The 15,353-nt window shown below is 41.7% G+C and overlaps 1 protein-coding gene across 1 annotated transcript in view; it reads right to left on the bottom strand.

Moving 5' to 3' along the window:
* Positions 1-4,542: 4,542 nt before the first annotated feature.
* LOC126456862 (SET domain-containing protein SmydA-8-like) overlaps positions 4,543-15,353 on the bottom strand; it is a 283,466-nt gene continuing 272,655 nt past the window's right edge. The window contains exon 8 of the mRNA XM_050092678.1: positions 4,543-5,189. Within this exon, the coding sequence (XP_049948635.1) occupies positions 4,942-5,189 (248 nt within the window). The 3' untranslated portion in view covers positions 4,543-4,941. The remainder of the gene's footprint in view (positions 5,190-15,353) is intronic.

The following is a 15,353-nucleotide window of genomic DNA, read 5'->3' as shown; positions in this document are numbered from 1 at the left end:
CCAGGGTGAATGGCTTTGGCATGTGATACCTGAGGTCCCAAACTACACCACCATATAAGTGGTTGCATAAAATCGATCCAACCACTGGGGTCCTCTTCTTGTTAGTAATAGAGATGAACGCAAAATCAGTCTGGATTCTTTTTAAATGGTCTACACATTCCTGGGAAATTAGTTTAGCAATTTAGCGCTGCTCAACATACCACAATGTCACTCACCTTGCATAAACTGGTCTCACAGTTAACTACTCCTTTAAAATTTAGTTTACTTTCTCTTCTGATATACTTATGGATTCAGCATTGTGATACACTTATACTCACTGCTCATTCAATATCAGATTGTGCACTTTTTGGTACTTCCATCTGTGGTGGAAAGTTTGGGAAATTCTTCACGTTGAAAATATTGAAGAGAAATATTGCTAGCTTAGAATTTAGATATCTGTTGCTTAATTGTTGGAAATGAATCAGCAGGATCAAAATTTTAGCCATTAGATAATATTCTGTTGGAACAGTAGAAGGCTTATAATTATATGAGGGCTGTTCAATAAAGAATGATCATAATTTTTTTATGGTCATAATTTCTCACGCTAAAATTTAACCTTATGATATTCTGTTAGCTGAATGTGTAATAAATATGCTGTAGTAGTTTCATTGTTGGGACTCCTGGTTCCCGCCTGTGAGAGGCAGGCAAGGTCAGACATATTCAGTAACTCCTGCCACTGCAATGTGGGTAACACACGAGGAACAGTATGCAGCTTTGAAATTCTGCTTCCGTCTCAACAAATCTTCAGCTGAGGCCTATACGATGTTACAGGAGGCGTATGGAGAGTCTGTTCTTCCCTACAGCACAGCTCGAAGGTGGTTTAAAATGTTTAAAGAGTGGAGGCAGTCAATTTCAAACGAAGGTGGACCCAGTGTTCCAGTTACTGCTCTTACAGAAGAAAACATCAACACTGCTGCTGTAATTGTGGGAGAGGATCGACAAATTACCTTAAGATTACTTTCTGAAATACTGAACATTTCATTGAGTGCCACCCACACGTTCGTGACAGAAAAATTACACATGATACGTGTTTGTGCGCGGTGGGTACCAAGATTGTTGATTCCCGAACAAAAGGATATTCGCATGCAGGTCTGTATGCAGTTACAGTTTATGTTAGAGGAAGCAAACAGCAAAGCACAGTTTAGAAATATCCTTCATCACCAATCCTCAAAAAAGCAAAAGTGGTTGTTTCTGCTGGGAAAGTTATGGTCATATCATTCTTTGATAATTATGGAATGGTTTATCAGCATGTTGTATCTGCACACTTATCAATAACTGGACAATACTACAGGGATGTCCTGAAAACGTTGCAAGTACGTATCAGGCGCAAAAGACCTCATTTCCGTGAAGCAGGCTGGATGCAGCACTACTATAATGCGCAGCCGCATATTGCCAATGTTGTTGCTGAATGTCTAGCAAAAATCAATGTGAAGTGCATCCATCACCCTCCTTATAGTCCGTATTTAGCCCCATGTGACTCTTTTCTACTCCCTAACATGAAGAAACGCCTTCGTGGGAGGCATTATCAATCGTCAGAAGCAGTGGTGAAGGCTGCGGAGGTGACTTTGAAGGATCTCTCAAAAAATGGTTTCCAGCAGAAACACAGTGCATCACATTCATGGGAGACTACTTTGAGAAGGACTATCAAAATTAGGTATGTAGGTAAATGTATGTTGTCAAAAAAATTATGATTATTCTTTATTGAACAGCCCTCATAATTATGACATCACCATGTGTCAGCTTACAAATTTAAATGAATTTATACAATACATTTGCTTTAAAAAGCCACACAAACAGCACCAAAATTCTGTTGATATTAGTGTCATCTCTGGATAAGTGGAGAACTTTTTCAGCTTGCTCTTACATCTACAAGCAAAAAAATCTCAGGAATAGGCTGATGTCAAATAAAATATTCAGCCATTGAGTTTTTAGTGCACAGGATGGTGTTCAAAATAACATTCACATTTGTATCCACAATTGATTATTTTACAGCATTATCTGTCACAACATCCATTTTGGCATTATGAAATTCTTTTGTGTTTTTTGTTTTGTTTAGACATCTTATATGGTATTTGTTAACATGAAGGTGTAAAGGAATATCACTGTTATAAATCCTGGAGATTAAAACAACTTGGTACTCAGTTTTATTACTTTTCAACACTGGACGTTTAGATACGCAAAATGTACAATGGACACTGATTATTATTACTAAGTACATATCTTCAGGTTCCCAGACAGTAAATTAGTCAATACAAATAGAAGCATTCTATTCGAAATTAGGTAAGTTATTTTCACTTGATAAGGGAGCATATTCTTACTCTTCACTGAGATCAAGTAATTCATATCTCATGTGAGCACCATCTTGGAAAATGCAATGTATTTTTCTTCAATAAGTCATACAAAAATATGTTTTCCATCCCTATCACCTCTAGAAAATAATATGGCATGACTTGCCAAGCAGATGTAATGATGTCCATAAATATTGTTGTAATACTTTTCATCCCACAGTCCTGTGAATAGAGTGCAATGAATATCTTTTGTTTAGAATATATTTCTTTTACAACAAAATAGTTGATCCTGTTCTTCAAATCTAATTTGATTCATCACCGAATCGACTACTCACTAGGCCACTGTCATGCACAACCATCGCTGTTATTCATTTATGATAACCACACTATGAATTTTGCTATTTTCATGTGTTCATGTCAGGAAAAATAAGGAATTAAGCTTTTCAATGACGACACAGTCACAATGAGAGAGAAGATCTTTGTCATTTAAATTTTAGGTGTGGGTAAGATGCAGACAAAAAGAGAGCTAAAGTTTGATGTTCATTTATGCAGTATGACACAATAGAGGCATGTTCACAAAAAAATTGTACCCTCATACACCATTGCTAACAGCTGGATACATAAAATGAAACAAACACCAAACAAGGCATTTGATTTAAAGGTGTAATGTTCCCTTGCTGTATGGAAACTGATTGTTCTAAGACAGACTGAAAAAGAAACCTTAGTCATATTAGGTTCTCTGGAAGTAATTCACACTTACAGTTCAAGGCGTTTCTAAGGAAGAAGTGGAAAACCTGGACCAGTCATCAAATTTTGCAAGATAAATGTCCTTTTTGATACAGAGTTAGCTGTCTGGAGAAAATTAAACTTAAATGACATTTCAGTAGAGACTGGTACCACATGAAATCATATAGCACATTAGGACTTCTCCAGGTTTCACATTTTGAAATTTATTGCTATATTATTGGTTAACAAAGTGCAAAACCTCACAAAAGATAATCGCATAAAGTTTAAGATAATTTCTCACATCCTAACAGATCAGAAGAATAACAATTGCCTTACATAACAATAATGTGCGATAACTGCCTTTTCATTTGATGGTGCTGTAGTGATGTGTTAGCCACTTTCGATATTTTTTGCCATTTACAACAAACTTGCAGTCTGTCAGAAGTATATGAAAGAGTAGGGGAAGAGACAGGGCGAATTACTGTCCCTGGATTCTTTTACAGCTCTTGATTTTGAACCACTGTGCCAGCCTATTAAAGACTAGGCTTGTTTTGCTGAAGACCACATTTACCTTTGCCACTTTCTTAGTTGCCCCTCCCCTCCCCCCCAAAAAAGAATGTGTCGATGGATGGTTGCTTTAGAAAAAGTGGTTCTGTGAAGAATTTGTGTCGTGTGTAACAAGAAGGTTGCTTCTGACAATGAAGAGCTAATTACTTATTGACGTTGCTCTCTCTCAGTCAGATATAGAAGAACTGGTCAGTGGCTGCATCAAAGTGAAATTTTTACCACCTAAAGTGATGGGACTGTTGCAATCAACTGAAAAAAAAATAATCAGGAAAATGTTAAACATATGTGTAAGAGACAGATATTATGCAATATTGTTGAAGAAGAGGGGGAAAATGGTGTGATAATAGTTTTGAAATCAATTAATGCGAAAGACGTCATTTATATGACTACATCTGTGTGGGATCATCTTCACAAACCAACAATCATGAGGAATTGGAAAGATATGTGGACTGCCATTGCCCATTGAATAAAGAAACTGGCGACTATGTCGACCAGTCACAGTCTGCTGAAAAATTTGTAAACATCCCTGAATCCTGACATATGACACAAATGAGTTGCTTCGAAATGAGAATGATACTGACTACAGTCTGATTTCTAATGATGAAAATTTCGCCTTTTGTTCGTCTGGGTGCTCAATCTGAAGACATGACACCTACAGAGCGAACAAAGCAGCTGGACAAAGTATCAGTCTATTTGGAACGTCAGGCAACTACAGCCAAACTAATGCTGGTGGAACGCCAGGGTAATGGCTCTGCACACAAACTAAATACGAATTTGGTTCATAAGAAACTAACTGATAGTTTAAGTGTTTAAGATTCACTGGGTTTTTTTCAATATATTATCACTATTTATGTGAAAATAATCTATAGTTCGTGTGTTTACGAGAAAATGAATATATATATATATATATATATATATATATATATATATATATATATATATATGTGTGTGTGTGTGTGTGTGTGTGTGTGTGTGTTTATGGCATTTAACATGGGCCATTCTAAATTTTTTCTTAGGTTTTTCTATAATATACATGACTTAAGGGCTCAGCTAGTAAAAAAAAATGATGTTCCACCTCATTTTGGTGACAGTTTCATTTTCTGGTTATACTGAAAGTGCCACATATTCAGACTGCAAAATATAAGCCTGTGGTTGTATCCAAGTATTTGTTCAACAGCGGAAATCTTTGGTAGAACGAGAGCTGTGTGAACTATAAAACAGCGATCATCTCCAGCTCTCTCGAGCCAAGCCAGTTGTCCTGAGAACATGGTGGTGGTGGTGGCTCACTTCCTTGCCTTCGTGTTCAATGCTGCCCACAGAGCTACGCATTGAGCTTGCCGATGACGGTCTGCCAGTCCCTGAGGCGGTCGAGTGCGTCTCTGGCGGCGGAGGCTATCAGCGCTTCCGAGGATCCCTCAGGCTCGAAGCCGAGGATGAGGCTGGCTTCCTCCAGGCAGCGTACCACCTTCTTGAGGTCACGGCCCAGCTCCCGCTTGCCGATCGTGCGAGCCTCGAAGCGCCGCGTTGCCAGGATCATGATGGGTGCATGTAGCTCGTACAGCACGATACCTGTGGGCACACAACACAGGTTATGTGAGTTGAGGACCTGCAACAAGCAGTGCACACTTTATAAACACCAATGAAATCCTCCTCCAGTGTCCGTACAGCAGAAGCAGCCATGAATTCGGAACGCGAACTGTGCCCTAGTGCTCAGCCTTGCTACACACTTCCCCCACCACCATGCCGTACTTTCTGAGTGAGAGGAAGGGGAAGAGGGAAAACTGGAAACGTGTTGCATTTAAATGGCAATGCAACCACATTGCATATGACTTGATTTTATGTTTCACATTTCTCAACAATGTAGATCACTCACAAAACAAACGTTTTTGTTCGTTAATTATTTTTTGGAGCGCTGAAGACAATAAAAATTTTACCTGGTACAAACCGTCTGCATATGGATAGACACAGTCAATTCCACAGATTTTGTCACTCAGGTTGCCATGTAATTGTAACTTCTTTAGCCCCATAATCGAAAAAATCTTTTCACATACATATGTTCATTGAAATATTTCACCACACTGGTTATGTAGATGTGAAAAGTCTTCTTGAAGAAAACTATGTGGGCTTCCAAGAGTTTTAATGCAAAAGAAATGGTCTTTTTAATGGGGATTACAATAGAGAGCAATCAGTTCCATCTGTACATGCACAGGGGCACTTTCAACTGAAATACCAAAAACAAAACGTTTAGAAAACTATCCTTGTATTTCTTTCATAGTCAACAACGAATTTTTTAAAATTCGCTTTTTCTTAGGACTTAGGGAAATGGAGAAGTTTCTTTTGTCAGAATTTGTCCCTTCTACAACGCGATTTTCTTTTTAAATGCATCACAATCAAATTAGAAACCAGTTTTTTTCATCTTACAATGTTTTACTGTGATCTATGTGCAGTCCAGTCCACTTAAAATAAGAGGTCAGCGGTCCATTTCGGATGTTATCGTTTTCGTTCCTGCTGTACTTTCTCCATCATAAATTCAACAACAGCGGGGTCTAAATCGAAAAGTCATTCCAGGCATGTCACCTGACTTAACCAACGTACTTTGCAGTGATATATAAAGCTTCCATACTTTTCTGTCAGTTTCATGGGAAACCGTTGCAACTGACAGTGGAATAATGCGTGTGACATCAGAAAATTTACGATTAGTGCCACCAATTTCATCAGTGCTCCATGCCTGCAAATTCAGCACAGAGTGCGTCTTGATGTACAAAACAACTAATCTCATCTGTCGATCATCGCAATTTTTTGCTCTTTCTTTGTCAACTAAATCTTCAAATTACTTTTTGCATGGTATTGTAATGTTGTTTCTTAGGAAATTTGTGGTACCTGTCGATTAAGCCACTGTATGTCACATAACAGATACTGATAACTCTTATCTTTCTCAATAGTCATTCACATTCATTTTAAAGGCTTGTGATGATAGAAAATGAACTTAAAAGAGAAGTAAAATTTTGTTATCTTGTCAAATGAACTAAAGCCAATGTCATGCAGATATAGTGCTTACCTGCACAATGATACTTGTATACTCATTTTCTTTCTCTTTGCACAATTTGCAATTCTATGTAATATTTTTATCTTGGCAAGAACTATGAACAATATTTTGTTATCCTACCAAATGAAGTACTGTCAATATCATGTGGATATGAGTGGTTACATGCACAAGATGATACTTGTTTGTTATTTTCCTTGACTATGCTGTAAGCTTTTCAATTTCCTATTATGTGCATAACTTATGTAATCTTATGGTTATGTTTATGTATTTTACTAATTTTGTAAAACATCTGATGCTGTTTTTCTCAGTTTTATTATGTAAGAATTTTGCGTTTCTTAAAAGTGAGTGTGGGGTTATGAAGGTTGGACTTAATACTCCTTTGGAAAATTTGTTACTGATTCTGCATACACAGACTCTGAATCTGAGATATTATTATCGCAAATGGTAGCGAGCGAACAGTTGTTGAGGGTAGTCAGCGACAGATGAGGTTGCAGCCCATTGTGACTGTGCTAGTAGTGCTGGAGGAGACTTGGGTATAAATGAAAGATTTTTGGTAATTTGCCTTTTTACTGATTTGTGTACGCATACATTGAGAGTAATATTCACATCTTTGTTGTGACCAGATACGTAATCATTCATTATAGACATTGTGAAATAATTAAAGTTGTTGCTAATCAGTCTGTCGAAGATTCAAATGGTTCAAATGGCTCTGAGCACTATGGGACTCAACTGCTGAGGTCATTAGTCCCCTAGAACTTAGAACTAGTTAAACCTAACTAACCTAAGGACATCACATACATCCATGCCCGAGGCAGGATTCGAACCTGCGACCGTAGCGGCCTCGCGGCTCCAGATTGCAGCGCCAGAACCGCGCGGCCACTTCGGCCGGCAGTCTGTCGAAGAAAAGGAAAGATTCGAGTAAAGTTTGTCAGTGTTTAAATTATCGATATTCGGAATATAATAAATTAAAAGTTTTTATTGGTTTCTTTCATGTTTTACACTGCTTAAGGCTTGTTGACCAAACCCTCCTGATTATTCAGTTTCTATACAAAAATGGCAGTAGTTGTAGCAGTAGTTGTGACCATGCATTGCACTCTGCATGGGTCGCAGTATTTCTTTTGAATTGTTTTAGCATGCTGTTGGATGCAGAATATTCACGCAGTTGTAGCGGCAAGACGAAATAAGTTGTCTGTTGCGTACAGCAGGATTAGTGGATTACTTATTAGGTGTCGGTAAAAAATATTTTTATAACCGCAGTCAAATACAAGAGAATTTGATTTTTCATGATTTATAACAAGAGTAATAAATTTATGTTTTTTTGTTTCTGTTTTTTGTTCTCATTCAGAATATTAATATTGTCAGAGATGGCTCTACACATTTCCTTGCGTCTTTCACCAGAACTGTAATAATTACAAATATGAAGTTAAACAATTTTCAATCTGACTGAATATTTCTGCAGGTTTTTACGGACTGTGCTTCATTATAGTTTGAGGTTGCTGTTAATGTCTGCTAGGTCATTAACATACATTTGAGCGAGGAAGACCCCCGCACACTTTCCTGGGGCACACCAGAAATTGCTTTTACTTGTCTCTGCTACAGCGTGTATCAGTGCTCAAGGACAACATTATCAGCACTCGATGTAGTAGTCATAAAATAAACACTTGTGTCTGTTTACATTTGGTACGGTAGGGCAACCATTTGCAAGGCGTCTTCTGCTAGCAGTGGAGGAGTGGTTTGCGGTGCTGTTACTTTATTACTATCTGAAATTCCACCTATGAAGAACTCTTCTTCCAAGGCTCTTTCTAATGCCACGGAAAAAAGTGCAGCTCCATTTCATGTTCAAAAGATCTCTTTTGGTATTTATGGATACTTTAACGAGCCTTCGCACTGAGTCACAAATATTCTGATATATCCCTCGAGTATTTCCTAAGTTTTCCCAGACTTATACAGTACGGGAACGATGGCTCTTTGCGTGTTGTGCTGAAATTCGGCACACAAAATCTTTTCAGTTGACCTTACAAGTAAAAGTATAGTGGATTTTGATCCAGAGAATAAGGAAACAAGGGAATTGGTTCACCTATTCGTATCCATCTGTCACGGAATCAATTATTCGGAAGCCGACGTGCATTAACTTTTATTTGTAGGACTATTTTACAGTGTTGTCTAATGAATCACGGCACAAAATGCAGATTACCTTGATGTCCGTATGTTGGAACCTGGGGAAACATACTCAGTACTTCAGCAATACGTCATTGTATCTGGACTACAGCACGACGTAGGTCTGATACACGTGTACTTGTCGGTGGAAGGCAATTTGAACACATAGTGTCAAGGGCGTACCCAGCGAGGTGCAGGGATGGGCAGCTACCCGTCTCCCTCCTCCCTCGCCCCTCCTATCTTATAAAAAATTCTTCGTCAACACAACTCACCCTGTACCCCGCCAAATAAACGTATCAGTTGAGTATCAGATTGAGGAAAACTAGAATACGTAATGAATATTAATTAGTAGCAGACCCTGGGCATGTTCGTATACCATGTATGAAATACTTTCATGTGGCAGGCTGGTACTTCCTTTTCTTCTCTATTGCAGTGTTCCACACTACTCCAGAGCAACTTCCTCCACGCCAGCGGCTCGTGCTGTCACCAAAGAACAAAAAAAAGTGTGATAACGATGTAATAAATGACCATATCCGGCCACCAAACGAATTATATACAACTTACATGCCATCCAGGCTGTGTTATTGAAATAATTTTAATATAATTTTATCGATTGGTATTTTCCTAAGGAAAATGTTCCAAAAAATTCTTAAAACTGAAATACTGCTCTAATAATGCCAACAGGACGTCCAGGATGTAATGTTCCTTCCTTACTCTCGTCTTTCAAACTTGCTGTAGACAGAAAACTGCCTAGAGGGTGTGCGGACAGCTGTTCATTCTAAACTGTGCATTCAAGTCCTACCCTCCACGAGAAAACAACCACATCTGTTGATGGCAAAGCCAATTTACTGCTCTTCAGGTGTATCGAGAACATTTTACGACTCACAGGAAACAAAGAGGCGTTGTGTACATCAGTCCCTGCTGAAGAGGGTAAAGAATAGTTCCTGTTCTCCTGTCGGCTACACGCAGTTGCGTAGTAATCGTGTGACGTGAGAGGACAGTGTCGGAAATGAACTGCATGTGCACCGCGCGAATGTTTATCAGTAGCAGTTACTCCTACTGGAGTAAACACGGGTGCACTTAACGTTTAGTGCTGCTGTCAGCGGCGCTCAGAGCGGTGAGTGGTCCAGGTTTGTTACTGAGCACTACTGCGTAGAAGTCAAGACTGTTCGTGTAGGATCCGTTATTGCTCCAACGTGACGTAGGTTACGGCGTTTAGCGTATGCCCTGCTTGCAGTTCATAGTAAACAATGCGTTTCTGTTCTGAGGCAACTGCCAATGCAGGAGTGAGGTGGCGCCAAACCAAACTCTTGAGACTCAGCCTGGGAATGGAAAAGTACTGAAAGCTAAGCAGGCTTGAAGAATGACGGCTAAACACTATCCGCCCTCACGAGAGGCGGATCTGCTATTATAAAAGGAGGCAGGGAGTATTGTGAGTACAGAAGTAGTAACAGTAGAACTGGTCAGTCAATAAAGCTCAGTGACTTCGAACGTCGACTGGTCATTGGACGTAATCTGAGTAACACATACTTCAGGGATATTTCAGCCCTTTTTAAGCTGCCCAAGTCGACTGTTGGGTGATGGTGTCGCGGAAACGCGAAGGAGCAGTCATAGCTAAATCAAGACCAGGCAGACCTCAAGTACTGACGAAAAGGGCCCGTCGAGCATTGCGGAAGGTGGTTGTAAAAAATCGCATGAAATCAGCGGAAGGGAACACACATGAGGTCCGAAGTGCTACCAGCAGTCCAGTTAGTGCAATGGCTCTGCATAGGGAATAAAAAAGAGTGGGATACAATGGTCGAGCAACTCCTCATAGGCCCCACGCACATGTAGTCAGTGCTAAACGACGCTCGAGGTTGTGTAAACAGCAACGCCACTGAGCCGTGGATGACTGAAAACGGGTGGTTTGGAGTGATGAATCACGCTATACCCTGTGGAAATCCGACAGACGGTTTTGGGCTTAGCGAGTGTCTGGGGAACCATCATGTGCAGAGCCAACAGGACGCAGGAGATGGTGTTACTGTAAGGGGGTGTTTTCGTGATTGTGGTGCAGTCCCCTCAATGAATTTGAGAAAACGCTAAGTGCGGAAGGATGCGAAAACGCTTTACAGCATTGTGTGCTGTGTACAGTAAACGAATAGTTCGGAGACAATGACAGTATCAACTTGAACCTGTTGTAAAGCAGTGTCTGTGAGGCAAAGAAACATTCCTGAAGTGGACAGGTCCGTCCAGAGTCCCGAGCTAAATCCAAGGGGATGCCCTTGGGATGAGTTAGAACGTCGAGTTCACTCCAGACCCCACCGTCCAACATTACCATCATCTCTGGTTTAGGCTCTTGAGGAAGAAGGGCTGTCATTCCTCCACAAATATTCAGACACCTCGCTGAAAATGGCCCGAGCAGAGTTAAAGCCGTCATAAACGCTATCCCACACTGATGTCCACTAATACACTACTGGCCATTAAAATTGCTGCACCAAGAAGAACTGCTGATGATTAACGGGTATTCATTTGACAAATATATTATACTAGAACTGACATGTGATTACATTTTCACGCAATTTGGGTGCATAGATCCTCAGAAATCAGTACCCAAAACAACCATCTCTGGCCGTAATAACGGCCTTGATACACCTGGGCATTGAGTCAAACAGAGCTTGGATGGCGTGTATAGGTACAGCTGCCCATGCAGCTTCAACGCGATACCACAGTTCATCAAGAGTACTGACTGGCGCATTGTGACGAGCCAGTTGCTGGGCCACCATTGACCAGACGTTTTCAATTGCTGAGAGATCTGGAGAATGTGCTGACCAGGGGAGCAGTCGAACATATTCTGTATCCAGAAAGGCCCGTACAGGACCTGCAACATGCGGTAGTGCATTACCCTGCTGAAATGTAGGGTTTCGCATGGATCGAATGAAGGGTAGAGCCACCGGTCGTAACACATGTGAAATGTAACGTTCACTGTTCAAAGTGCCGTCAATGCGAACAAGAGGTGACCGAGACGTGTAACCAATGGCACCCCATTCCATCACGCCAGGCGATACGCCAGTATGGTGATGACGAATACGCGCTTCCAATGTGCGTTCACCGCGATGTTGCCAAACAGATGCGACCATCATGATGCTGTAAACAGAACCTGGATTCATCCGGAAAAATGACATTTTCCCATTCGTGCACCCAGGTTCGTCGTTGAGTACACCATCACAGGCGCTCCTGTCTGTGATGCAGCGTCAAGGGTAACCGCAGCCATGGTCTCCGAGCTGATAGTCCATGCTGCTGCAAACGTCGTCGAGCCGTTCGTGCAGTTGGTTTTTGTCTTGCAAACGTACCCATCTGTTGACTCAGTCATCGAGACGTGGCATCACGATCCGTTACAGCCATGCTGCTAGCATTCATTGGATCTCGACCAAAGCGAGCAGCAATGTCGCTATACGATAAACCGCAATCGCGATAGGCTACAATCCGACCTTTATCAAAGTCGGAAACGTGATGGTACGCATTTCTCCTCCTTACACGAGGCATCACAACAACGTTTCACCAGGCAACGCCGGTCAACTGCTGTTTGTGAATGAGAAGTCGGTCGGAAACTTTCCTCATGTCAGCACGTTGTAGGTGTCACCACCGGCGCCAACCTTGTGTGAATGCTCTGAAAAGCTAATCATTTGGATATTGCAGCATCTTCTTCCTGTCGGTTAAATTTCGCGTCTGTAGCACGTCATCTTCGTGGTGTAGCAATTTTAATGGCCAGTAATGTAGAAACGGGTGTTTTGGAGTGATGAATCACGCTATACACTTGGCAATCCGTCAGACGGTTTTAGGTTTAGTGAGTGTCTAGGGAACCATCATGTGTAGAGCCAACAGGACGCAGGAGGTGGTGTTACTGTAAGGGGGTGTTTTCGTGATTGTGGTGCAGTCCTCTCATTGAATTTGAGAAAACGCTGAGTGCGGAAGGATGCGAAAACATTTTACAGCATTGTGTACTGGGTACAGTAAACGAATAGTTCTGAGACGATGACAGTATCAACTTGAACCTGTCGTAAAGCAGTGTTTGTGGAGAGAAATATTACATGAAGTGGACTGGCTCGCCCAAAGTCCCGAGCTAAATCCAAAGGGACGCCCTTGGGATGAGTTAGAACGTCGAATCCACTCCAGACCCCAGCGTCCAACATTACCATCATCTCTGGTTTAGGCTCTTGAGGAGGATGGGCTGTCATTCCTCCACAGATATTCAGACACCTCGCTGAAAATGTCCCCAGCAGAGTTAAAGCCGTCATAAAGGCTAAGGGTAGACACATCCCACACTGATGTGCGGTAATAGGTGTCGGGATCCTTTTGAACAGATCACATGGCTCTAGTTTCTGTTCCAATGTCTTCCATGGCGACGCTCATTTTCTTGCACTGATGCATATGGGACCTTAACCCTAATGGAGCCTGATGGCAGATTCACACGGCTCGCTTCACGGAGCATAGAATGTACATGACTGTTGAGCGTAGAGAACAAGCATCCTAAAAACCGGGAACCTCTTAAAAAATAGACGCAGACGAGCTACGAAAGTTCATTATACCTAGAGAAGACCTCAACTCAAACATGGCTTTGCAAAATTACTCTAGAAAGAGAGTCAACGGTTTACAGAAATGATGGGTTACGACGGTTCAGAACGAAACTGCATCGCTTAATCTAGCATCTCCTGGGAAAGACTATCGACTTTTCTGTGCTCTTGAGGAGGACGCACAAGTCGAAACGAGTATTGCCAAGTGCGAGCCACACTAAACATGTTGTTGTGAGTGCTATTCGACAAAACATCGTTGAGATATAGTTCTGTGTGAGTAGATATTCTCTTTTGTGTCAGTCACAGCTCAGTTACCGACTAAAAGTCAGTTTAGTAGCCAAAAACAAAGGTTTATTTGAACTCATTTTATTACATTTCCCAGTGATTTGAAACCCAGAGCGTGAATGAGTGTTCTGAATTTAGTGTTGCGAATGAGAAGTGGAAAAGAAGAGACTGTTCCACACGGGGAAAAAGTCGGAACACCAAGAAGGAGTTGTATGACATAAAAGAAAGTTGATACGTGTGTATCTACAGCTGAAAGATGGTGTTTACAAAAATTTTGCTCCAGTCGCATAAGAGTGGGGTTTGTAGCGCTTGTTTGCTTTAAAAAATGGTTCAAATGGCTCTGAGCACTTAGAAGTTAAGTCCAACTTCTAAGGTCATCAGTCCCCTATAACTTAGAATTACTTAAACATAACTAACCTAAGGACAGCACACACATCCATGCCCGAGGCAGGATTCGAACCTGCGACCGTAGCGGCCGGGCGGTTCCAGACTGTAGCGCCTAGAACCGCTCGGCCACTCCTGCCGGCGTGTTTGCTTTAAATACACGCTGTGACGGTCGTGAGCTTTAGTTACCTTTGAGACTGGACATGATGAATTGCTGTTAGTCAAGAATGTCTTTAAGGCGACAAAGATGCCATTATCATTGAGTCTGAACGAGGTCGTGTAATAAGGCTACGAGAAGCTGAACTTTCCTTCCGCGATATTGCAGGAGGACTTGCCAATGATGTAGCCACTGTACATGACTGTTGGCAGAGGCGTTCACGAGAAAGTGCGGTCTCAAGAAGTCCGGACTCCACACGGCCAAGCGGAACTACCGAAAGGGGAGACCATCGTGTTCGGCGAATGGCTGTGGCACATCGTACTACGTTTGCAACAACAATCTGAGCAGCAGCTGGCATTACAATGACACGACAAACTGTTACAAATCGGTTACTTCAAGGACAGCTCCGAGCCAGACACCCTGGAGACTGCATTCCAAAGATCCCAAACCACCACCGCTTGCGATTTCAGTGGTGTCAAGCAAGAACTCATTGGTGGGCAGGGTGGAAGTCTGTTGTGTTTTCTGATGAAAGCTGGTTCTGCCTCTGTGCCAGTGATGGCCCTGTTATGGTTAGGAGTAGGCCAGTTGAGGGCCTGCAACCAATGTGTCTGCTTGCTGACACACTGACATACATGTGAGATTAAGGCCTAAGGCAAGGTTTCGTATGACAGCAGGAGCATTTTCGTGGTTATCCCATGCACCCTGACTGCAAACTTGTACATCTGTCTGACGATACGACCTGTTGTGCTGCCATTCATATACGGAACTCCAGGGGATGTTTTCCAACAGGTTAACGCTCCTCCACATGCCACTGTTGTAACCCAACATGCTCTACAGAGTATCCACATGTTGCCTTGACCTGCTGGATCACCTGATCTGTCTTCAATCGAGCACATATGGGACAACTCCAGCGTCATCCACAACCAGCATTGACTGCGTCTATACTGACCGACCAAGTGCAATTGGCATGAGAATCCATCACAGTCTGACATCCGGCACCTGTACAACACAATGCATACACGTTTACATGCATGCATTCAACATTTTTGTTGTTATACAGGTTATAAATGTACCAGCATTTCACAACTGCAATGGCGTTTCTGACACTTTCATTTACCTGTGATCTTGCAGCGTTAATCACTTAAATATGTTAC

Source organism: Schistocerca serialis, chromosome 2 (genome assembly GCF_023864345.2).
Source record: "Schistocerca serialis cubense isolate TAMUIC-IGC-003099 chromosome 2, iqSchSeri2.2, whole genome shotgun sequence".
Taxonomy (NCBI): Eukaryota; Metazoa; Arthropoda; class Insecta; order Orthoptera; family Acrididae; genus Schistocerca; species Schistocerca serialis.
The sequence above is the reverse complement of the archived record's forward strand: the minus strand, read 5'-3'. Positions and strand labels throughout refer to the sequence as shown.